The 26,181-nt window shown below is 39.9% G+C and overlaps 1 protein-coding gene across 1 annotated transcript in view; it reads left to right on the forward strand.

Annotated features, from left to right (window-relative positions):
* The first annotated feature begins 6,687 nt into the window (after positions 1-6,687).
* The window catches only part of SLCO4C1 (solute carrier organic anion transporter family member 4C1), a 68,609-nt gene continuing 49,115 nt past the window's right edge, over positions 6,688-26,181 (forward strand). The window contains exons 1-3 of the mRNA XM_079760832.1: positions 6,688-6,745; positions 7,163-7,525; positions 14,326-14,589. Of these exons, the coding sequence (XP_079616958.1) occupies positions 7,195-7,525; positions 14,326-14,589 (595 nt within the window). The 5' untranslated portion in view covers positions 6,688-6,745; positions 7,163-7,194. The remainder of the gene's footprint in view (positions 6,746-7,162; positions 7,526-14,325; positions 14,590-26,181) is intronic.

Below are 26,181 nucleotides of genomic sequence, written 5' to 3' on the forward strand. Positions count from 1 at the left end.
AAGAGCCCCATGTGGCTCGTGAGCCCCAGTTTGCCGACCACTGGACTAGGTCACAGTCCATTTACTGCCTGGCCAAGGTCTGGTGGAAAACAAGGTTGCTAGCTATGGGACTATGATCAAGAGAAGGAATAAATATGGTCTAGTGCAGTGATGGCGAACCTATGACACGCGTGTCAGCACTGACACGCGTAGCCATTTCTGAGGATGAAACATTTGCTGCTCCTGAGGATGAAACATTTGCGAAATAATGTTTTTTCCTCAAAGTGACACACTACCCGAGTTATGCTCAGTTTTTTGGTGAAGTTTGACACACCAAGCTCAAAAGGTTGCCCATCACTGGTCTAGTGGAAAGACAACAGAATTCTAATTATGAACCTGACACTAAATAGTGTTTGATGAAACAAATTTAAATAAATTTATATTCTTGTCAGTATTTTATGAAATTAATGGATTATTACAGAGTTTTTGCATCACTAAGTTTCATATTTGCAATAGGCTTCAGTGATTGCCAACCCAAATCTCTATAGTTTGAATGCCTCCCATAACATCATTAATAACTGGCCTGCTTGCTCCTTCAGTGATAGCGAATTTATCTACCCATTTTGTATGGCTCTATTCAATGGGTGTTAAACATTTTTTGTCTCAGAACCAATCCCCAACCCATTTTTAGCAAACGGTCCCAGCTGGAGATCGAAGCAGGAAAGATGGACTTCTTCATTCTCATTCAACTACCAAGCCTTCTTCACCCACAAACATATCTACATCTGCCCCTGTCCTTATCTCTGCCTGGACATCCTGTGTTCCCTTCCGCCCTAGGCTTCCGAACCCTATGCTCAGGTGACATTCTCTTCATCCTCTCAGAAACCTCACAACATAGCTCTTTATACTCTCACTTTGCATTGGGTTTTACCTTTCAGCACATAAATGTGTTCAAGTCTTCATCATACCTTGCCTTGTGTCCTTGTCTACATTAGCTCTCATCCTATATTTTTCTTTTTCCTAAAACAGTTTATTGAGATACAACTCACATACCATACAGTTTCCAGTATATGGTCTCCAGTATAGTTGGAGTTGCACACCCTTCCCCAAAATCAACTTTATGTTTCTTTCTTGACGTAGCCAAATAGCTTACTAGAGGGCTGCAGGTGGCCTCCTGTCTCATCTCCATTAGCTCCTGAGTGCACCACATATTGGCTTCTGCTTGTACCTCTACTCAAGCTTAGATCACCAATCGTACTCTAATTGAGAGGCAGGTATTAGAATTTCCGTGCATTTGTCTATTTTTCCTTACAGTTTTTGTTTTGTGCATTTTGACATCTTGTTTGTAGGTGCATAAGTCCTCTTGATGAATTTACCCCTTTACTATTAGGAAGTAACCTTCTTTATCCCATCTAATTTTTTTTTGGCCTTAAAGTTTATTTGGACTATTATTAATAACCATTCCAAGTTTCTTTTGATTAGTGTAAGCATAATATATCATTTTCAATTTTTTTACTTTTAGGCTATTATAATTTAAAGTATGCTTGTTGTAGTCAGCATTTAATTGTTTCTTGCATTTTATATGAGATCTGGTAATCTTTTCCTTTTAGTAGAAATGTTTACCATATTTACACTTGATGTGATTATTCATATAGTTAGGTTTAAACCATCATCTTGGTTTTTTGTTTTGTTTTTTTTTTGTCTTATCCATTTTTGTTCCCTTTGTCTTCTTTTTCTGCATTTTTTTGTCCTGATCCTTTAGGAGCATGCTTTAAAGGCTTTCACAGTTATAAAGTAGAAATGTAAGGGTTTTATTTTGTTTTACCTATGTCTACCGCCTTGAACTCTTTTCATTAAAGCTTTTACTTGTGTTTACAAGTAGATTATTTTGCTAATTAATAGTAGCCTGCTAGCTTCCTCAACCTTACACTAGAATTCTCCCAACTCCCAGTAAATTATGGAAAGATTACTGTAAAAAAATATACAAAAGTTACTCACTCACCACTCTCATTTTATTTGTTATTGGCCTAGTTCCTGTTTTTTTTTTTGCATTGAGCTTTTGGGTGCATTTGACATTAATCTTCCCAGAAGCAGGCTGCGGGAACAAATGATATCTTGATGTCCCTCTTGGTTCTATAAATCTAAATTTTAATAATGTTCACCATTTACTTTCTTTTGTTAAAAAACGGATAGGAATTAAATTGTGGGTTGGTGGGACTATCAAGAGTTGTAGTTTGTTTATTCAATAAAGATTGCATTTTGTCATGATCATAAAATTGTGATTACATATATCCTATAGAATTATGGCATATTATTGACTGTTTCTAGGCATCAAAATCAGATCTTGAGTGGAAAAGCAATATGTTTTTAGAAATTATATCCTTATTTCTAATGTACAATAGAATAATTTCTTCCAGTTTAAAGCATTTCTTAATATACGTAAGTCCAACAATGCTTCCTTCACTATATCTAATGTTGTGATGTTTGTATCATAAGTGATGCTTTTATAGAGTTCATAATGTTTTGAATAAATTATAATAATTATCACATATTAGTGAAAAGCTTAACTTCATACAGTATAGTGTTTTATACTAATACTAATTTATTTTTCATAACCTATTGGGTTAACTTTCTTATGGGATTACTGTATTAAATGTTTTCTTTTTAAAAAAATTATGATCATCCTTGTTTATGTATGTACTTAATGATTTATGGTTAGTGTGACTAAAAAAGTATAGCTGCAAATTTTTAATATGTCTTTCTATACAATTATAATTTAAAACATTATTTTAAATATTCTAGTTCAGCATTACTTTTTTTCTTAGATATAATTTGTTATTTCTACACATTTTGTGGGAGCATTTAAATGGCAAAGAAAGTGAAGAATACGAGATCACTTAGATTGTTTCATTGCTTTTATTTAGTAATATGAGATCAAGTGGCATTAATAAATTTTTAATACTGGGATTTTTTTCACAAGATATATTTTTAATCATTTATTTACTCATCCATCTAACCACCCATCCATCTATCTATTCAAGCAATAATTATTGTGTACCTACTACAACTATGAGTTCCATCTATGGGGATACAGCAATGAACAAGTTTGACAATCTCTGCTCTCAAGTAGTTTACATTCCTTGGAGACAGGTCAACAGCAGATAAATAAGAAAATAACACCTAGTAAAAAGTAGAAGATGCACATACAGTGATGTCATAGAGGGTGCTTAGGTGGGTGGCCCAGGAAAGGCCTCTGAAAAGGAAGCATGCAAACTGAGATAGGAGCACCAGGAAGAAGCCACTGTGACAAGAGGAGGGAAGAGCATTCAATACTGGCATTTTTAATTTACTTCAACAATATCTGCCCTTGTCCATCTTTGCATTCAGGCTCTCTCCAAGATCCCTCTAATTTTAATATTCTATGAGTCTCAGTGTTATACCTGTAACGGAGTCACATCCAATTTGCAACTATAATGGAGCTAATACAATATTAAAAGTACACAGAAAGGAAAATGATAAAATACTCAACATAGGCATATACTTCATCCTATTGGTGTATATCTACATGGAAGGCCAAATTATAATCATAAGATTGCTTTTAAGTATGGAATCAGAGCAAGAAGAGTTAGTGAGATAATCTTGACAGCTTTTTTCATTAAGCCACTTTCCTTGGTTTATTCAGTGCCTGATTGGGAAGACCTACCTATTATATATCCTAGAGAATATCCATAGGCAGGGACATCTGCTCCTCTGGAGACTGTTGGAGCTTTACTATAAAATTTGGGTACTATTCTTTTTTCCATTCTCCACCTTCAAAAATATAACAAATAAAATCCACAAAATTAATAGCAATTTATTAATTACCTTCTGAAATTTAACATGGTATATTTTGACTATGCTTACTAGACTTATGCTTACTAGAATTAAAAAAATAATGGGATCACTGTATTACTGTAAAAGATAATTTTCCATAGAATTAGCACAAACAAAACCTATCAAGTTTCTTTGTTTGTTTTGTTTTGCTTGTCTGTCTTTGTTGCAAACCTGAACCTCCTTCCTTCTATCATTGCAGCATAAAGGATGTAGGGGAACAGGAAAGTGGTGTTGATAGCACTTTCAGTAAGAACAATTTGTATTTAAAATGAAGCAATAGTACTTATGCTAGTCTTTCAACAAAATTCTAGAACGCTGCAAGAGTAGAGATTTCTCCTTAGATAGTATAGATTTAAGTGCATGATGACGGCGCTACTTTAACTTTGGTAGTATGGTTTGAACTGATTTATTTTTTAAATTGAAATTTTTAACCAGGTGACACTGGTTAAAAAATGATACAGCTTTCAGGTGAACAATTCTACAATACATCATCTTCTCACTGTATTTATTGTGTGTTCACCACTCCAAGTCAAGCCTCTGACCATCACCATTTATCCTCCCTATATCCTCCTCCATCTCCCCCCACCCCTAAGGTATGACTGTATTTAATTACCTCTGATGAAAGCAAAATTTGCTTATTGGTTAAATTGTTTCATATTTCACAGATAAAATGGTGATCATGCCTAAACCTTTAGATACCACTTTAAGTCCATATCTGTCCACTTTTTTTTGATAGACGGCCTAGGCAGATTACATACTAAATCTAATGTGGATATCTGAAAACTCTGGGCATTCAGAACAGAATTCGTCTTCAAACCTCATCAACATCTGGTATATATGAGTCTTAATCTCTTAGAATTTCTAGGCAATAATTCTACAGAGTTAGGCTGTAGAAATTAAAAAAGAAAAATGCAAAGACCAGGGAAGATATCTGACTGAGAGAACTGACTTCATAGCCTTAAAAAGTGGCAGGCCATTTATTAGCTATACTGTATGACTTTGGGAGAGTTACTAATCTGCTCTTCACTATGTAAAATGTAGACAATAACAGCTACTGCTTGTATAAAGATTAATAATGGGATATTTGGCATACATTTAAAATGTTATTTCAAAACCAATGTCACCCCAGTAAATTTAATTTAAAAATGTAAAAAAAAAAAGTTATTTCTTATTTCTACTCTTTTCCTATATTTTTGGTCAGTCTAGACCTTTTTTGACAGTGAGGGAACAAGAAACACAGGATGTACAATATATTTTTAAAATTTCAATTCCTCGATTCAGTAAATAAAGCATATATAACTGAAACTAAATTTTCACAAAATAGCACTTATGCAATTCTTTTTTCTGAATTCTAGTTTATTTAGAAGTAATAGTGTTTGAAAAACATTTCTCTAAGCCATCTTAACTGAGCCTAGTGTCTATAGTTAGAAGAAATAAAAATAATCTTATTTTAGGAGGAGAAGGAGCCTTTTTATCACCATATTCTCTTCTCTAGGTGAAAGGCTACAACTGGATATGACCATCATATGCTACCAAATCATGGCTATTTGAGATGTATTAGCACTGAATCTACAAGTAGCTTCTTGGGTAGGCAATCAGCCATGTGTTAAATTAAGATAGCAAGACTTGAAAATTCTCTCTAGAACTTGATAGCGTGATGGATTAATATGTGGTGAAGTACTCTAATGTCTAATAAAATGGGGACCTTATATGTGAATAATAGTAGTAGTGTATTGAAAAAAATATAATATAGCAGTATCATATCCAGTAACATCTGAGACCTGTTTTGAGATATTTTATAATCAATAATTAGATCTGAGGAAGTGGGTTCCTTAACACTGTACAGTCTTATGAAGCATAACAACTTCGTACATGTAGCCCTGAGTAACTAGCAAAAAGAAAATATGTATGTTTTATTACGTTCCTTATTGGAATAACATTTAATTTAGGGAAAGAAGCATTTTGAGATCTTAATATATAGTTTTAAAAACATCATTGTTTAAAATATACTAATTTGGGATATATTAGTCTATCTTTAGAAGGGGAGAGAGAATGGATCCTTTGAAAACCTAATCATGTCAGGATCATGTCACTCCTTGGCTCCACATTTTTGTATTTCACTCACAATAAAAGCTAAAGTCCTATAATGGCCTACAAAGTCTGGCCCCAATCACTTCTCCTCCACCCCACCTGCATCCCTTTACCTGCCTGGACTCCTACTGTTCTCCAGCTATCTCATTCCACCCCAGCTGCTGTTCTCCAACATGCCGGGCTCTCTCCCTTACCTCCTTCAGGTCTTAGCTCAAAAGCCACCTTCTCAGCGAGGCCTTCCCTAACCACAAAATTTAAAAGTGCATTGTGTTCCTCCCCTTCTCGGACACACACACACTTTCCAGCCTGCTCTTGCTTTATTTCTCCGCCCCAGCACTTATCACAATGAAATGCACTATATAGTTATTACTTATTATCTATCTCTTTATTAGAATGCAAGCACCATAAGGCTAGGGGTATTTGCCAGTTTTTAAGCACGCCTGTACCTCCAGGGGCTAGAACGGTGTTTGGCACCCAGGAAATAAATATATTTCCACGAATGAATGAATAAATTGTAACCACTACCGTATAATGGTGTTCAGTTCTTCAATGTGCTTTTAAAAATTTATTCCACATTATCTGCTTTTAAAGTTTCTTAATTCCTTTTCTTTCAGTTTGGGGGAAGTAAAATAAAAAAAAGGCGGCTATGTTGTGATGGGGAGCAGGCAGGTAGGAATTTCCTTTTTTTTTTTTTTTTTTTTTAGGGAGATGACGGGTAGAAGTCTCACCATGATGCTCCTGGAATCCAAAGTATTGTACCTGCGGCTGCCAGATTCCTCGAGTCCAAACGCAGCCTGGTGCGGTGGGCAGCTGAGGAAGAAAGCCACAGAATATTTATTTTCTTGAATGATCTCCTGATGCAACTGTGTTTACAGCTTTGCCGCCAGCTCCCAGGGAGAGCTGTGCGGTCACCAGGCTCCTTCAACCTCTGTTAGGCTCTAGTCCCCGGGCTCCCCCCGTCCCCCCCCCCCCCCGCCCCCGCCTCCTCACCTGGCGGCGGCCGGCACGCCCACGACCCGCATCCGGTCGGTCCCGGCGGCCGCAGGTGAGACCGGGCCCGAAGGAGGCGAGCGCAGGAGGCGGGGCCCGGCGGCGGCGCGGCGAGGGCCGGAGAGGGAGACCGGGAGGCGGTACCTCCCCGCACGAGGGCGCTGCCACCTGCCCCGGGGAGGAGCCGGAGCGGGACCAGTTTTTTTTTTCTTTTTTTTTCTCGGCTCAGACACGCTGAAGCGGGGAGAACCCATCCGGACCATGAAGCGCGGCGGCGGCATTGAGAACCCGGCTTTCCTCAGCTCCAGCCCCGACACGCCGCGCCGCGTCCCCGCATCGCCCTCTCACGTCGAGGTCTCCGCCTCGCCCGCCCGGACCCAGACGGAGAATGCGCCGCCGAAGCACCCGCAGTCCCCGGAGCCCCCGCTGCCGGCCGCTCCCGCCCCGGACGCCCGGGCGCGGTCCGGGCTGGAGTCGCGGTCGGAGTGCGAGGGGCCCTGCGGGTGGGGCAGCTTCAGACCCCGGTGCCTCCAGCCCTGCAACACGCCGCAGGGCTTTCTGCTTCACTACTGCCTCCTGGCCCTCACGCAAGGTAAGGTCCAGCGCCCGCCGGGGGGCGGGGGCCGGGCGCGGGACCCGGGGCGCGGGCGGGGGGCGAGGGCGGCAGCTCCCACCCACGTTAGCCAGCCAGGCTCCGACTTCCACATTTCAGCTTCTCTCTTGCCGCTAAGATTTTTAAAACTTGGCAGCACAGCCTTTGCTCTTTGGGGTCCTGCCTCCCTCAGTTTCGCAGATTCGATCCCTCCAGGGAAGATTGAAATGATCGGAGCCGTCCTGTGGGGTGGGGTTGCCCTGGGGGGATTCGTTCTACGGGACCAAAGTGTGCATTTTGCTAAACCTCCAATGGAAGGGATTTTTTTTTTTTTTTTTTTACAGTTTCTGGGACGGATTGATTAAGACATTTGCAGGTGAGGGTAGGCTGGTTCTCCAAGGAGAAGCTTGTTGAGTGTGTCTAGTAGAGGCTGGGTATTAGGTTTTAGTATTTTGTGGCTATTTGTAGTCCGAGTAGTATGAAGGCGCAAGTGAAGTCCTATTAGCGAAGGTTTCCGGCGTTGTGGCGGGTGAGGTCCTCCAACAGTCTGTGGTGCAGCCTCCGTTTTGTTCAAGGGCTTCTTTTACGTTCCCTTGGGAGTTGCTGGCAAAGTCCGGGCTCATACCCTCAGGGGTTTGCCATCCAAGGCTGGTTTGGAGGAGTGAGTCTGAGGGTGGAGGAGAGGGCCTCCCTGAAGAGGGAGCAGAGAGAAGGTGGAAGCGGCGGGGTGGTGGCCCAAGGCAGGGCAGGAGAGAAATGGGAAACGACACCAACACCAACATGACAGTGGGGACAGGTAGACATTGAGGTGGAGCATGTTCAAGGACATGCTGAAGGTTAATTAGAATTTAACGATATGTCCATGTTTTTTAAAATATTGTGTGAGGCAAGCAAGGACTGATCTGAAGTGTCTTCTAAGAAACTTCGGGAACTTTGGCGGAGGGGTTGGACATCCTCTTTTCTGAGATTAACAGAAGAATAAATACAAACGTATTTGCTCCCCTGTTTCAAAGGAACATAATGTCCCTTGCTTTGCACAAGTTAGGCGCTAAGTATTTGTTGATGGTAAGTGGGACTAACTTTAGCTCTTCTACGAAAGGTAGTTTTATGCTAGAGCTATTTCCCTTTCCACCTTTCTTGTCCCCACCAAAGTTCACCTTCTCTCAATATCTCCATCCTAGTCAATTTCTTGATCTCAGTTGTCCAAAACCTGTGATTGGGAAGCATCTCAGTGCCAAAGGAGAAGTTGTGTTAGCAAGCCTAGGAGACCTCCGCGCTTGTCTTGTGTGTATGTGTGTGAATCCTCACTTGATTTTTAGAGAGAGTGGAAGGGAAGGAGGGAGGGAGAGGGAGGGAGAGAGAAACATCTATGTGAGAGAGACACATAGATTGGTTGCCTCCTGCACACGCCAGCAACCCAGGTACGTGCCCTTGACTGGGAATGAACCTGAGATCTTTCAGTGGGAAGGCCAATGCTCTAACCACTCAACACACCAGCCAGGGCAGTTTTTGTCTCCTTAAAGGAAAGATTTCAATCAAGAGACAAAGTGTAGAAAAGCAAGCAAGGATTTATTGACCAAAACGTACTTAGATCAGTGGAACAAGGGCGTAGAAGAAGCAACCGGAGAGCCGCAGCTGGGCTGCTTTGGCTCACTGGTGCAGCAGATTTTTTGGACTGGAACCCGGATTCTTTGTCCGCCCAAGTCAAAGAATGAATCCAGGGTCAGAAGGTGGTCTAGCAAAGGTGATTTATTGGAGAACAAGTACAGACTCCCAGGTGGGGAGGGGGAAAGGGTCCCACCCAGTTCCTTTTCCCTCTGGCTTCTAAAGGCTGCAGATCTTGGTGCTTTGAAATCCCCTCTAGGTCCTGGGCTCCTCCTTCCTTATTGTTTTCCTATTCCCTTTGGGCTTTCTTCTTCTCCTTCTCTTTATTTTGTAAATATAGACCTTCTGCTGTTCCCAGCTTCCTCATTCTATGGAAATGTACCTGTTGCAGCTTTTCAGCTCCCCTATTCTATGGAGATACACCTTCTGCTGCTCTGCAGCCCTGTGCTTCCTCCATGGTCCCCTTAATTTCTAAAATTTCCTAAAACCTGTCTTTTTCACCCCCCAAAGTTCCTGTTTCACTGGGAAGTCAGAGAAAAGGGGGCCTGGAGACCAGTTCTGGGGGTTAGCCCAGGATGAGCTGCTGCTGCCATTGCTCCCCTATTGCAAGTCTTTTCGGGTCCCTTAGAGGTTAGCAGATAGTGCCTGTGGGGAAGGGACAGGGGGAAGGGAAGGCATGGGTGAGATCCTTGAGACCGTCCCTTTTCAGGGGTTTTAAAGGCTGGGCATTTAGGGGAGGTCTTAGGGGAGAATCAATAGAATATTCATCAGCTTAATGCTGATGTACCAAAATGAGATTTATTCTCTTAATTTCTCTGTCCTTGGGTGTGGTTGGGAAAAGGCACTAATTGGATTTCTGTTATCTGTCTCCTTGAGTAGGTTGATTTAAGCTATAAACCATTTAATCTTAAGTATCCTTGGTTTAGGGAAGATAGGATTTACTATGTGGCTGAAAACTGCTCTATAGCTATCTATCTTAGTTTCCCTATTACTAAGGTGACCAGATTTTAACATTGGTAAAGCGGGACACCATTGACAGGGTGGGGGGGGGGGGTGTATTTTTTTAAAAATATATTTTATTGATTTTTCACAGAGAGGAAGAGAGAGGGATAGAGAGTTAGAAACATCGATGAGAGAGAAACATCGATCAGCTGCCTCTTGCACACCCCCTACTGGGGATGTGCCCGAAACCAAGGTACATGCCCTTGACCAGAATCGAACCTGTGACCCTTGAGTCCCCAGGCCGACGCTCTATCCACTGAGCCAAACCGGTTTCGGCCTGGGGCAGGGGGGTTCTTGATTAAAAATTTGGTCTATATTGTAATCGCTTTTGGTTTTTTTAATAAAAGGAAATTCACTTCTTAGATCATTGAATTTGCATCCTCTTTTCTTACTCATTATGTTAAAAATCTAAAAAAAATAATTTAAAATTATATTATAAATTATTATATACATCTTGCTTAAAAACACAGTAGGTACATAATTACATGAACATATTTTATTGTTAGTTTACAAATTAAATTAATTTGATTGTTATAAAGTAACTATATTTTAAAAATTATTTTAATCCTATATTTCTTTCTAAATAATAACAATACTAACTTGTATTATTTTTCCTCTGAATTTGCCGTAACGTAAGTCGTAAGTGTCACTTTCAAGGCCGGCGCTAGACTTTTTGCCACCACTATACAATATAAATAATACGAGTACTGTCTGCTAAATTCAAGAAAATTTATGTATTTATGAAATAAATAAATAAATTACTTACCTAAATTATCTGAATAGCTGATTTGTAATGACATCACTTGTTTAACTAGCTTACTAGCACGCAGTACGATGTGTATCGTCTGAGAGACAGTTACAAAATGTTTTCGTCGTTGCCAATCCCAAAAATGCCATTGTTCATTAAGTCCAAACAATGGTGGTCGAATTCTAACAACTGATCAACAATGCGAACTTTGATAAGCAGTTCTCAATAATCAGTTCTCAATAATTATTTGTTATTATTAAAGTTTAACATTATAAAATTAACAAAAATAATATAAAACTCATATCCTGGCTAAATAGCCACATGGCCGCCGAAAACCGTATATTCCCTTCCCGTTCTCCCGCCGTTCCCTAGCTTGTCGTGCATTCTTTCCAAAAATCGGGACTTTTTTAAAACGCCGCGGGATGCGGGACAAATTGTTAAAAATTGGGACGACTGGTCACCTTACTCTAGACCCCTCGCTTTACATAGCAATAGTACCTGAGCTCTCCTTTAGAGCTGCAACCTCAGTAGCCTGTCTAGCTCAGCAGCTTCTCCTGTCTTCCTTGCCCAGCACACTGGCTGGTTAACATGGTAGCTGTATCTGAGCTCTCTATGAGCTCTTAGCCTCACATCATAGCAGTATCAGCTCTCAGCTCCATCTGAACTCTCTAGCCTCTCCTGCACACATAGGAGCTACCTTCTCTGTGCCTATCACCTCTGCTTCTCTCCCAGCTTCATCTTCATACTCCTCTGCTTCTTACACTAGCTCTGCCCAGCTGCTCTTCGAGCTGGTCTCTAACTTGTATATACCGTATTTTCCTGCGTATAAGACGACATATTCGACGACATTATTCCACATGACATAATTTTACATTTAATATAACATTTTAAAAATTATTATAAAATATAATTGTCACTCTTAAAATGTGTTTAGCCTGCAGCTACATCTACCCAGAGGTCCCTGCTTTATTACCATGTCTCTCTTGGAAGACCATTTCCATTGTATATGAATACATGTTTAACTGCAGGGGAACCCCAAAACTTATCAAGTGAGTTTACTTAACCCCCTGGTCAGCAAACTGTGGCTCGCGAGCCACATGCGGCTCTTCGGCCCCTTGAGTTTTTAGCAAAGGCCAGCCTAGGAGTACCCTAATTAACTTAATAACAATGTACCTACCTATATAGTTTAAGTTAAAAAAATTTGGCTCTCAAAAGAAATTCCAGTCGTTGTACTGTTGATATTTGGCTCTGTTGACTAATGAGTTTGCCAACCACTGCCTTAACCCAATATTTTTCAGAGATAAACAGGATTTCTCTTAGAACCTAATTTCCTAGCATACTTCCTAACTTCAAGCATAATATGCAGTTTTTCATAGAATTTCTTTTTTTTTTTTTTAAAGTAGAGTTCTTGGAACTTCTGTAGCATAAAATTCACATTCAGATTCATAGGCTTAAACTGCCATCCTGTATAATAAAGAGGTAATATGCAAATTAACCCTCACGCCATAATGCTGTCACAAGATGGTGGCTCGAACAGTGTGGGTTGGGGCCAGCTGCTCCATGCGCCTGCTGCTGCAGTTCCCTCAGCCCCGCTCGGGGGCAGGTCCCGGCTGCTGCTCCAAGTGCCTTCCCCGGAGTTCCCTCAGCCCCGCCGGGGGCGCGGGTCCCAGCTTCTGCTCCTCGGCTTCCACTGGGATGACCAGGCTGGCAGGGGAGGGTAGTTGGGGGTGATCGGGCTGCCAGGGGAGCAGTTAGGTGTCAATCAGGCCAGCAGGGGAGCAGTTAGGGGGTAATCAGGCTGGCAGGCAGAAGCAGTTAGGGGCAGTCAGACAGGCAGGCAGACAAGCAGTTAGGAACCAGCAGTCTTGGATTGTGAGAGGGATGCCCGACTGACGGTTTAGGCCTGATCCCTAAACCAGCAGTCGAACATCCCCCGAGGGGTCCCAGATTGGAGAGGGTGCAGGCTGGGCTGAGGGACACCCCCCTCCAGTGCACGAATTTTGTGCACCAGGCCTCTAATACTTGCATAGGAGTTTACAAATGAACTTTTTCAGAAAAGTTTTACCATAAAGGCAAGGAGTTCAAATGACTGAGTTTTAATCAGTATGGCAAATATGTTGGGAAGCTGATTTTTAGATGAGAAAATTTTCATATTATCTCCTTATACCAGTTAAATTGTCTTTCCTAGGTACTTTAGATACTTTATTTTTCACTGACACGTTAGTAATTGTAATTTATTTATAGACTAAAACTGGCATACAAGTATATTAGAACTTTTAGAAACTTGTTATCAATTTTCTTGATAAAGAAAAATCTTAAAAATTACAAATATTATGACTTCTGTATACTTTTTCTATTAATAAACACATGAAAACAATTCATGATATTCTCTTAAGTAAAAGGGGTAACTAATTAAACACTTTGTAATTTGGTCAGATGCCTTTTCTTTAGTAATGTATAAACTAAATTTAATCAATATTTGGACAGGATATTTTTGTCATCAATCAAAATTGGATTTTCAGCTTTTACTTCTTTACATTATATGCCTACATCATAGTTATAATAAACAGATGAAGTGTAAGGTGTTTTTTTAAATTTTATTTCACCTATGATTTAAAATCCCAGTGGTTGAAATAATGGTCTTAATTTATTTTTACTTAAAAAAAATATTTTTATTGGATTCAGAGAGGAAGGGAGGGAGAGGGAGAGATAGAAACATCAATGATGAGAATCCTTGATCGTCTGCTTCCTGCATGCCCCCTACTGGGGAATCGAGCCCACAATCTGTGCATGTGCCCTTGACCCAAATTGAACCTGGGGCCCTTCAGTCCACAGGCTGATGCTCTATCCACTGAGCCAAACTGGCTAGGGCAATTTATGTTTACCTTTGCTCCAGGACCTTTAACTTTAATATCTTCAAGAGCATTAGAAAGAAAAAGAGGCTTGAGAGCTCAATTTTCAACTTTCAAAGACTTAAGTCAAGGATCTCTTGTTATATATAAATATTTTAAGGACTGAATAACTTGGGAAGTGTTTGGGCATTGCGCAGATGACCTTTGGAATCAGCTGTACTTTTAGTACTCTTCTAAGTTAGGGCGGTGAAAGTATGGTACAATTGGAAACTGGCAAACTGCCTCATGAGACTTTACCAGTCTCACTTTTTGATTGTCATTTAAAGAAAAATGAAGTTAGCTACAATTTAGGATGTGGTAAGCATCAATTTTATTTAACACCTGAAAATTCCCAAGTGTACAATTTAAGAGCAAACTGATTTTGTAAGCAGGTATATTTAGGGTTTTCTACCTTTGAAACCTTGAGCCTTTTAAAATTGGTACATTTTTAAATATCAAAAATAACAAACAACCAAATTTTAGTACATTATGCTAGTAATCATAATCTATATGGCAAAGTTGTAATAATGCCATAATTTTTTTTTCTCTTTTAGGTGTTGTGGTAAATGGCCTAGTAAATATTAGTATTTCCACTATTGAGAAGCGCTATGAAATGAAGAGTTCCCTGACCGGCCTGATATCATCAAGCTATGACATCGCATTCTGTTTGTTGTCATTATTTGTTTCATATGTTGGTGAAAGAGGACACAAACCAAGATGGCTTGCATTTGCATCTTTTATGATAGGACTGGGAGCACTTGTATTTTCATTGCCAAAATTTTTTAGTGGAAAATACGAGTTGGGGTCCCCTTTTGAAGGTAAGTTTCTGTTGTGTTTTTGTTTGTTTTACTTTAAGAAGTAGTATGAAACTAGGCCATCAACTATATATTGCAACTCACTGGTACAGGTAAGTAGGGTAAGGTCTCTTGCATTGCTCACTGCTTTGTTGTGATGGGAATTGTGTGAAGTAGATTACAGAGACAGATTGTGCATCAGAAATCACTTCAGTGGTTCCAAACTTGTAGTCCTCTGATACTCATTCCCCATATTACACACAGTCCTCAAAAAACGATGACATTTTTCTTTGAGGTTGTGACCTCACTGGAGTTCTAAGATCTATAGTTTTTCCCTTTGCGGTTTTATTTGCTGTGCTTACAACTCTGTACTCAGACTTGTTTATTCCTGATTTGAGATAAAAAGAGGTGAAATTTCTAGAACTTAAGCTTCTCCTAAGAACTGAAGGATTTAAGAGTTCCTGGAGGAGGAAGAGAAAGTATTTTTCATAAACTCATTATCTGGGACTGTTTCTAGCTCTGGAGGGTCTAAGACTGTCTTCCTTAGCCCCACAGTGTGTGGGGCAGTGCAGACTTGATTGTACAAAATATGTTTTATCAACGTACTATTCACCTGCAAATAAAGTTGGTAACAAATACTTCCATTCAAAAAAAAGAGTCCCCAGAGGCACAGAACTTCAGGAGTTATATAATGTGTTCAAGTTAGTTGAAAAAGCATTATTCAGGGTCTTAAAAAAGAAATTTGATTATTTGTTTTTCTTGTTTTTCTCTGAAAGAATAACTTTTAGTGGAAAAACAATTATGGTATTACCAGAGGAATGTACTAGTGAAAGTAGATGTTAACATTTCTATTATCCTTCCTGGCATCTTAATAGCAACATAGAATAAAATCAGAGGGCTACCAAATCAGAAGCTTTAAGGGCCTTGGGTAAGTGAAGAAAAGGCTTAGAGTAAAAAGAAAGGAGAATTGGGGGCTGCTGCAATATAGGCATTATTTTTTAAAAGTTAAGATTGTTAAGTTTGTGAGAATTAATATTAAAAATTATTAAAGTGTTAACATTTCCTAAGACCAAATTCCCAATTATAGAATGACTAGAGGCCTGGTGCACGGATTTGTGTACATTGAAAGGAAATTAATTAGAAGGTGGCGGGCAGGGCGGGACTGGGCTAGACGGACTGGACACGCCCTGGAGCCAATGTCCAACAGTCCCTCCCCGGCCTGGGGCGGCGCCGAGGCTCAAAGGGCTTCTGCGGAGTCTAGTGCATTATCTAAAATTGGACAAGATTTCATAAAGCCAACAACATAATTTCACTGGGGTAGTTTTAGGAACAGGGTGTATAGGCTTTAGTATGACACCTTTGAAATCTTTAACAGTAAGGGAAAATCTAAATTTTAGTCTGTCACACAAGAAACGATACTGATTTTATGATGGTAAAAACATTACAATGTTTATTGTATGTAGGAGGTGATCTTTGTACTGAATAATCTCACACTCTTGTAGTTGATCAGATGCCCTACTTGTTCCTATAGTACACAAACTTTGATGACAAACCTCTTACTCTCTAAAGCATAATCAACTATTCCAGTACAAAAGCCTGATCTATCCTCAGCAATCTTCTTATCTTCGTCTCTTGCTACATGCACCCAGAGTTGCAGCCAATCTGGATAATTTATATTTCCCACAGGAAAAGGGTCACAAGTTACGGAATGGGCCAGAGATGAAGCCAAGAAGATTGCCGAAGCCAGATCATAAACTTTTAGTACATTATTGTATACTGTGTAAATTTTCACCAAATTCTTACTGCTATTTTTTTCTTATTTTAGCTGAAGTAGGTTAGATAAAGGTATTGGCTGGTCTGTAAAATTTTTACTCAAGGCTCTTAATTTAAATAATAGCTTATCTGTGGCAAATGAAAGCAAGAACTCAGGTTGCCCTTATGTTAGTCTGTCATCCATGTCATAAATATTGGTATGAACTATATGTTGCTGGGAAAATAGCAGTGAAATAGTTGATGCCATCTGGATGTTATGTACTAGTGTGAAGAAATAGAAAATTAAATAAGTAAACAAGATAAAGATTGAGGTGAGTGTATGAATGGAACAGATAGTATGAAGTAGTAGTGTACAAAAGGAAAAAAAATGTGGCCAAGGGAAGGCTATTTTGATAACTGAAAATGAGGAACCAGCCTTGAAAGAAGTGTACCAGCCTGGCTGGTGTGGCTCAGTGGTTGAGCATCAACCTATGAACCAGGAGGTCACAATTTGATGATGGTCAGGGCACATGCCCGGGTTGCAGACTCAATCCCCAGTGTGGGGTGTGCAGGTGGCAGCCAATCAATGATTCTCTCTCATAATTGATGTTTCTCTCTCTCTCTCTCTCTCTCTCTCTCTCTCTCTCTCTCTCTCTCTCCCTCCCTCCCTCCCTCCCTCCCTCCCTCCCTCCCTCCTTTCCTCTCTGCAATCAATAAAAATATATTTAAAAAAAAAAAAGATGCTTTCCAGGATGGGGGAAAAACGTGATCAAGGGCCCTGTAGCAGGAAAGAGCGTGGCAGGTTTTATGACTGTCAGTTTTGCCTGGCATGATCAAAACAAGGGAGAACGTGGCGTGAGATGAGCTTGGAGAGGCAGGTAGAGGCATGGGTTTTCCTTTGTGCAGTGGAAAGTGTGAGAGAATTTTACACAGGGAAGTGCATGGTCTTATTTAAAATGATCATTTTGGCTTCTGTGGTTCTGAAGTGTAAGATTAAGTGGGAAGAAATCACTCAGGAGGATTTTACAGTAGTCAAGGTGAGACACAGGTGGTTGGGACTGGGTTGGTAGCAGAAGAGATCTAGAGGAGTGACTGATTTTCAATGTATTCTAAAGGAAAAGAGATCGGACTTTCTAGTGGATTGATTGTGAAGGAGGAATGAAGAATGACTCTTCGATATTTGCCTTGACCAACTGGGGCCCTTTGCTAGAATGTGGAACACTATGTAGAACAGCATATTGTGTATCTGGTGTTGTAATATATATCTGTGAACACATATGTTTATGTAAATGTGCAAGTCATTCTTGAGTCTTCATTCCTAGAAGTGCAAATACTGGGTTTGAAGGGCTTCCTCATTCTAATTTTTCATAGATAATGTCACACTGACTTTTAGGAAGGAATATAGCAGTTACTCTCCCATAGTCAATATGAACATGCCCAGCTGCTATTTTGAATTTTTACCTGAAAAATTTCTTTAATGGAAATATCATTATGGTATGTGTTGGTGTGTATGTGCAGGTGTTGACACTGTAACAGATACCGAACTCAGGACTGAAGTTGCATTATATATTTAAAGGAACTCAGACATTTAGAACATAAGAAATGTTAGAAATCAGAAATCCCTTTTTTTTTTGCAATGTAGAACCTTAGGACAAGAGATGAAGTGACTTAAAAGTGATTTTATAGGTGGTCAATAACAGCCAAAACTAATACTAGTTTTTATGCTTTGTTAAATGTTTTCTAAATTGTAGTAGGTTTTTTAACTATATCGAGTAATTTAGATATTTTTATGATTTAAACCATTTCTCCCCCAGTTACAAATAGCCAGTTATAAAGGTCTGTACTTTATTGTTATTTTTTAAATCTTCACCCTGGGATATGCTTTTATTGATTTTAGAGAGAGGAAGTTGAGAGAGAGACAGAGACAGAGATAGACAGACACAAGAGAGAGACAGAAAGAGAGAAACACATCAAGTGGTTGCCTCCCATGTGTGTCTGACCCGGATCAGTCCTGCACCCTTCTGGTGTACAGATGATGCTCCAACCACCTGAGCCACCCGGCCAGGGCTGGTCTGTGCTTCCTTTAAAACATAATTGTCTGCTCAAGTGACTTAATCTACTTTTGCAAATATGGGAGATCCTGTCGCCAAAATCTGAATTATTCAGTGTAGAAGAAAGCTGAAGTTTGACGTGGGAAAAGGAAACAAATTAGTTGGAAACGTCCTGTGGCTAAATTAGAAGCCAGGGAATGTACATTTTCTTTGGTAACATAACATAAATAGCCTAAAGAGCATAACATTAAGAACTTACTTTATTAATTAAATCATACATATAACTTAATTTGAAACTGTCATTGAAAGAATTAACATATTCCCTGTGTGCTATTTTGTGACCATTGTTTTTGAATCTGAGATAAACCAAAGTCAGGCCTCAGTTTGGATGAGATAATTTCTGTAAGAAGAGATTAAAGTAATGTAATATAGTTGGTAAGTAGAAGATAACAAAATGTGAAGTATGATACTCATTAACATTTCCACAGGTGTGAGAACACATAAGGATGTTAGGACGTAGCAAAAGGTAGAAAAGTGTGTTTGGAAGCAGTCTGAATTTTCTATTTCGTAAAAAAATAAATTTAAGTACTTTTGGAAAGTATTTATTTATTTGTCACCCAAGGACATGCTTTTTATTGATTCTAGACAGATGGGAAGGGAGAGGGGAGAAGAGAGAGATAAAACATTGATATGAGAGTGAGACATTGATTGGTTACCCCTTGCACTGACCCCCATTGCCCTGCAACCTAGGTATGTACCCTGACCATCCAACCCTGGACATTTTAGTGGATGGGGAGACACTCTAACCAACTGAGCCACATGAGCCAGAGTGGGAAAGTATTTTTTAAGGTGCGCTTTTATGGAGCTATAAGGGTGAGAAGTGATTATCTTACTTTGAAGGGAAATAAAAACATTTATTAACCTTTTGCACTCGGATGTCGAGTGTGACTTGACAAGGTTAGCATTAGAATAAAGGAATCGAGAAAAAAGCAAGCGAGTGCAAAGGGTTAAAGGTAAGCTTTGATGGTTTCTGTTGTATACAAAAAAGGGGAAGAATTACAATTAAGAGATATAAATGCTTCGAAGAGCCAATTTTTGCATATGTTAACCTGAAAAATAAAATGATGTTAGAAAACATTTTCAAGTAAATCCTTTTGACACTTTTGATGTATTTTAACATAACAACATAATGCAACATATTTTAATAAAACTTAAATATTTAAAAAATGTAATAAATCAATCTTTATCATATTACATTTTCTTTTTATCCAAGCACTGCTTAATTCCTTTTGGATCAGTGTTAATTTAATCTTGTTAAGCAAAATAATCTTTTCTCTGAGACTTTGGGCAGGGTGTCATTAGTCATTGGTATATACTTAGGAATTAAAGAGAATAATCACTAAATCCAGTAAGCTCTTTTTCTTTATTGACCAATATTTGGATAACTTTTCTTAAGTTGTATTCTTTTCTTGTTTCTCTGCTCCATCCCCTTCTCTTAAAAAAAGGTAGCTCTCAACACTTTTTTGCTTTGGCACTGATTTTCTAATGTAGATTGATATTTCAGGGAGAATTTTGCAACAAAGGACTTTGGTTATGCAAGGTGACTACTTAATAAAGTTAAACTAGGAAAATGATTATAGCAGAACTCAACATTGTACTTAATTTTTAGTTACTGTTTTGTCTTTTATCTTGTACTCTTAAGGCCTTTTTTAAAGTATGGAATACTTGCCTAGATTGGTACAGACATAGTGCTGAGAATCTTAGTTTTTCAAGCACTAATTTAATATAGGATGCCTTAACTTTGCTTGGCCTGTTCTTGATATTACTTCTTCCTTATGAAAATGACTTTTATTTTTCTTATGATTTAATTTTATTGTAACTGTTCAGCGATGGCCATTGGCGCCAAAAGGAATTCCCAATCTGGGGTGCAGTGAAGAAGGAACAGTGCATGATACAGCATGGAGGTGATACAGCATGGTTGTGGAACAGCTCAACTGTGATACAGCAGCACTGTGAGGCAGCCCTGTGGCCAGGGCCTTCTTTAGCTGGGCAGTTCTGCTGTCTGAGCTGCTCTGCTCTGGCGAGACAATGTCTTTGGTGCTTAAGCTCCATCTGGGGAAACACAGTCTTCAGTGGAAGGGAAAGTGGGCTCACATTGGCATGTATAGGCTGAAGTCCCACCTCTGGTCCCTGATTAGTCCATCCTCATGGAAATGAGGTCTCCAAATCCTCCCAGTTTGATTGGTCAGAATAGAGCGGCTCTGATTGATCAGTGAAGATGTTGATAGGGATATAGCTATGCAGCTTCAATTGGATGGAGAAGCCTCAGTCCTATTGGTTGAAACAGGATTCCAGGAACTCCTCAAAGGTTGGTTCAGATAGAAGAAACTTGTACAGTGTAGGAAGGCGGTGTAGTGCAGGTTTCTCCCTGAAGTTCAGTTTGTGTGCGAGGCCCCTCTTTAGAAATGGCTTTCCAGGCTCTGTTTTCGTTTTGTTGTGTTTTTTTTTTTAAGTCCAGTTAAGCCACCAGGAACCCTTCTTAGTAGATAATGTTCTCAGGGTCCATATAATTGAAGTGAATTGAGGTGATTTCTTAGGTTAGAAGATACAATTTTGTAATAAAACAAATCATTCAGAAATATTTTTAAAGTTAATACAGAATAAAAGAGCTAGATGTGCTCCATATAAAATACCACAATTTTTAATATCAGAAGCACTTTAGTCTTCACCAAAATTCCTAGATAATATGAATTACTCTGTATGGTTATTACCCTTATTTAATAATATCCTTTGGAGATCCTTAATCAGTAAGTCTGGAGGAGAACTCAGGAATTTATATTTTTAAAAAATATCCAAGGTTATCTTATTAGTCCATTTTTGGAAACACTTGTCCAGTTTAGTGTTTAATTATTTTTAGTGTTTAATTAAAAAGTTTCAACTGTGAGCATAAAGAGAAAGGATTCTTCTCATTTCAGGATTATCCTATATAATAAAAGCCTAACATGCTAAGTTTTTGGTTGTCCAGTCGGCTGTTTAACCAATCAAAGTGTAATCCTACATAATAAAAAGGCAATATGCAAATTGCATCACTCCGCTATGCCCACGATTGGGCTGGCTGGAGGCGCGGGGGGCGGGACTCAGGGTGGCCGATTGGCTGGCAGTAGGAGCGGGGGGCAGGGACTTGTGAGTCCCCGTTCCCCGCTCCTCCCGCAGGCCTAAACGGCTGGCGCTGTGGGCGGCAGAAGACGCCGGTGGCGGTGGTGGCTGATTGCGTGGCTGCCGGCACCAGTTTTCCGCCAGCACCAGTTTTCCTCTGGCCACCGCCCCCCATCGGAGTGCCTCCCGAGTCCCGCCCTCAGCCTTCAGGAGGCGCTTCGATCAGGGGTGGCCAGACGAAAACTGGTGCTGGCGGAAAACTGGTGCTGGCAGCCAGGTGAAGGAAAGTCTATTGCACGAAACTTCGTGCAACGGGCTTCTAGTATGCTAATAATATGCTAAGGCGACTCAACTGCTCGCTATGATGTGCACTCACCACCAGGGGGCAGACAGTTGGTCGATTGACCAGTTGCTATGGTGTGTACTAACCACCAGGGGGCAGACAGTGACTGGTCGACCAGTTGCTATGATGTGCACTGACCACCGGGGGGCAGGCGCTCTGACCAGTAGGTTAGCTTGCTGCGGGGGTGTGGCTGATCGGGAGGGACCGGACACGCTCTGGAGCCCTCCTGTGGTCTCTCCCTGGCTGGCCAACTTCTTGTGTCCCCCCTCCAGCCCTGATCATGCACTGGTGGGGTGCCTCAGCCTGGCCTGCGCTCTCTCGCAATCTGAGACCCCCCAGGGGATGTCGGAGAGCTGGTTTCAGCCCTATCCTGCAGGCCAGGCCGAGGGACCCTACTGGTGCACGAATTTGTGTACTGGGCCTCTAGTTGCTTTATATCTTCCTTTAACATAGGAGTTTCACAACAATCATGAAATACTAGGTACTTTAATATAGTCACTTTTGTTGAAATTCAAATGACCAAACTTCTGAAAGAGGGGAAATTCACAGAAATAAATAAGTAGAAAAACATGTGTCAACGAGAAGTTAGCACAGTCTCAATTCTGTTCACAGTTATAGTTTGTAGAAAGATAGACGTTTTCAAAATCCATGGCCTTGACCAAGAAACTATGTCTCCGTATTTCCTAAAGTATGATCTGCAAAGCATAGTTTCTGAAGGTATTTAGAGTATGTTAAAATGTGTTCTATGGTTCAATGAGTTTTGGGGAAAAAGTTAAAGAGGTGTCTATATTGCATCACTGTAAAAGTGAATGAATTTTGTGACTCTAAGTACTGTGTGCGATTTTGAAAGTTCTTGTTGAATTTAGAAATGTCCTTATGTCTAGCACTTAGAACAGCATGTGAGAGATAGTAGGTGCTCAGGAAATGTGTGTTGAGTTGTCAAATAAGTGAATGAATGAATGGATCCCTTCAGTGGAGGCATATTAGGAATCTGATGACTTGTGCTTCCAGAAGGCATTAAGAGTAGGTAATCACAGATAAAAGCAGATTGTGATTCTCTGTTTACATTTTCCATAAACTTGGCTTAATGTTTAATGGGGCATTTTTTCTTCTTTTGGCCACTGAATTTGGGAAGAATTGTGTTGTCAGAGGCAAAATTTTTTTTTACCATAAATGAACTTTTTTTGGGTAGGAATTAGGATTTGAAAATTTTACAGTGTGAACAGGAAGCTAAAATGAGAAGAATATTCAGAAATAGTAACTTTTGGTTTTTGTCTTAATTATTAAAATAATGATTTCACTGTGTATCTACTGTACTTTTAAGGTGGTGTGAAATGTCAGGATTATTTTTTATTTATTATTTTAAAATAGTTTATTGATTTTTAGAGAGAGGGAGAGGGAAAGACAGAGAGAAACATCAATGGTACAACATCAGTCGGCTGCCTTCTATACTCTCCTCCTCACCCCCCAGACCAGAGATGGAGCCTGCAACCTAGGCATATGCCCTTGACTGAATCAAACTGGCAACCTCCTGGGGCACGGGCCAATGCCCAACCAATTGAGCCACACTAGCCAAGGCCTTATTTATCTTAATTTATAGAACAAAAGGGAATGCTTTGACAGGGCATTCATGTGGATCATAGGCATAGTTGTATCTAACCAGATGCATTGTATGTGGGAGGTAAAGATTAAGCAATGCTTTTTGTAGCTTCCTCAGAAAGGTTGGTTAAAATGTGGTTTGTGGAAAGAACAAAATGAGGAAATTCTGTTTTCTTAGTGTTCTTAAGAAATGCACAAATTAGCCAGTGTGTGTTTTAATGTATTTTTTTCTTAAATTTTAATGCTATTGGCCCATTGCATTGAGTGAAAGTATGCAGTAGTAGAGCAAGGATATTAGGGGCAGACAAAACTGGGCTTACATTTTTGCTTCAGCACTGTATTACTGGTATGTGACCCTGGACAAGTTTATGCAACTATAAATCATGATGATGATAAAAACTGTTACCTTTTGGGAGATTGTACACTAAGCTGTACCTAGTGTTTGGTTTGGTTAGTGCTCAGTAAATAGGAGCAATGAATAATAATGATGTTCATGATAATTCAGTAACAGCTATACTAATGTAAAAAACTGCCTATCTTGGTTTGTTTAGTTATTTTCAATGGTAGTTAAAACTAATATGAATAACTACAATATGGTACATTTTAAAAATATTTTATTGATTTTTACAGAGAGGAAGGGAGAGGGATAGAGAGTTAGAAACATCGATGAGAGAGAAACATTGATCAGCTGCCTCCTGCACACCTCCTACTGGGGATGTGCCTGCAACCAAGGTACATGCCCTTGACTGGAATCGAACCTGGGACCTTTCAGTCCGCAGACTGAGGCTCTATCCACTGAGCCAAACCAGTTAGGGCAATATGGTACATTTTTAAACAAAATATGTTTTTGTTGATTTCAGAGAGGAAGGGAGAGGGAGAGAGAGAGAGAAACATCAGTGATGAGAGAGAATCCTCAATCTGCTGCCTCCTAACTTCCCCCCAACTGGGGATCGAGCATGCAACCCAGACATGTGCCCTGACTGGGAATTGAACCTTGACCTTTGATTCATTGGTTGACACTCAAACACTGAGTCACACCCTGGCTGGGCTAGTACATTTTTTTTTTTTTTTTTTTTTGTAGGCACCACTTGATATTGACATACCCTCAAAGTATGGCTAACCACTTTCAAAATAATATATTAGAAAGGGTGTTACTTAGATAATGTTTCCAGTATTGTATTCTTCTTATAAGGTAGGTAAAGATTAATTGAATCCACTAAAGTATCATGTTGAAATACTGTCTTTTAAATGGCCAACTTGCCTCTTTTAAAGTATCTTTTTTTCTAATTTAAAATTTTTAATACGTCCTTTGCAGGACATTCAGAAGATAGAAAACAAAAATGGAATAAAAAGAAACAAGTGGAACAAAAAAGGAAATAAAAATTGCTCATAATATAACCTAGTTACACTGTTAATATTGTTCAAGCTTTTAAATGTATATACATATTCATACATGAATTCACAAATAGTCAGATAATTACACACATGCATTTTGCACAGTAAGCACACAGTCATATCCACACACTCTTACTAACACTCATATGTAATCATTATATCACATTTACACATACATATTCAAATGCATATTTTAAGGAAACAAGAGTTTGAAATTATGGATCTCTACTTTTTGTTTACTCAGAATAATATTGGACATTGTTATATATGAAAAAAGAGCTATAGAATATGCTTTTATATTATTTCCTTTTATAGATAATTTATCTATTTAGTCAACCCTCCTTTGTTGTGTTTTTTTTTTTTAATTTATTGTTGACAGTATTATAGATGTCCCTCATTTTCCCTCACTTTGCCCCCTTTCACCTATCCCCCATCCCCATCCCTGACCTTCCCCACACTATTTTCTGTGTACATGGACTATGCATATCCTATATAATAAAACCCTAATATGCAAATCGAGCGAATGGCGGAATAATAGGCAGAATGACTGGTTGCTATGATGCGCATTGACCAACCGGGGGCAGCTCCTGTGTTGAGTGTCTGCCTCCCCTCCCCATCCCCGCCCCCCCAGAAGGAGGTGACTGGCGGGGGGAGATGGGGGTGCAGGGCTGGCCAGCAGACAGCACCAGGCTGTTAGCCAAGGCAGGTGTCAGCGGGGAGGGGGGGGGGGGCCCAATTGCCCCACTCGCCTGTTGCCCCTCAGAGGGAGATGACCAGCAGTGGCGGCAAGGGGCAGGGCCGGCAAGCAGGCAGCGCCAGGCCACCAGCCAAGGCAGGTGCCATCGGGTCCCCCCCTACCCCCCATCGCTCCACCCGCCAGTCGCCCCACAGATGGCCCTGATTGCCGGCCAGGTCTAGGGACCCTACCCTATATATAGTAGGTCCTTGGGTAACGTTGGAGATCCATTCCTACAGCGCAATGTAACGCGATTTTCTCTAAGTCGGAACCCACCTACATAAGCACCTACGTCACACACATGGAGCACATACACAACAGCAATGAAGTGAAACATTAAAAAAAATTTAAAAGAAAGATAATAATTCCTGACCTTTACTTGTGGTAAATAAATAATAAAAAACATAAAGCACATATGTACATACATCGAAATGACGGAACTTTTTTTTTAATAAATACTGTAAATGGGAGGTGGCGACGTAACCACGAAATGATGTATGTCCCCAGGACTGCCTGTATTGGGAACAGTGTCTTAGATTTAAAAATTGAAACCTGGCAAGGCTACTCTAACACTGAAAAAACAG

The sequence above is a fragment of the Cnephaeus nilssonii genome (assembly GCF_951640355.1).
Source record: "Cnephaeus nilssonii genome assembly, chromosome: 2".
NCBI lineage: Eukaryota > Metazoa > Chordata > Mammalia > Chiroptera > Vespertilionidae > Cnephaeus > Cnephaeus nilssonii.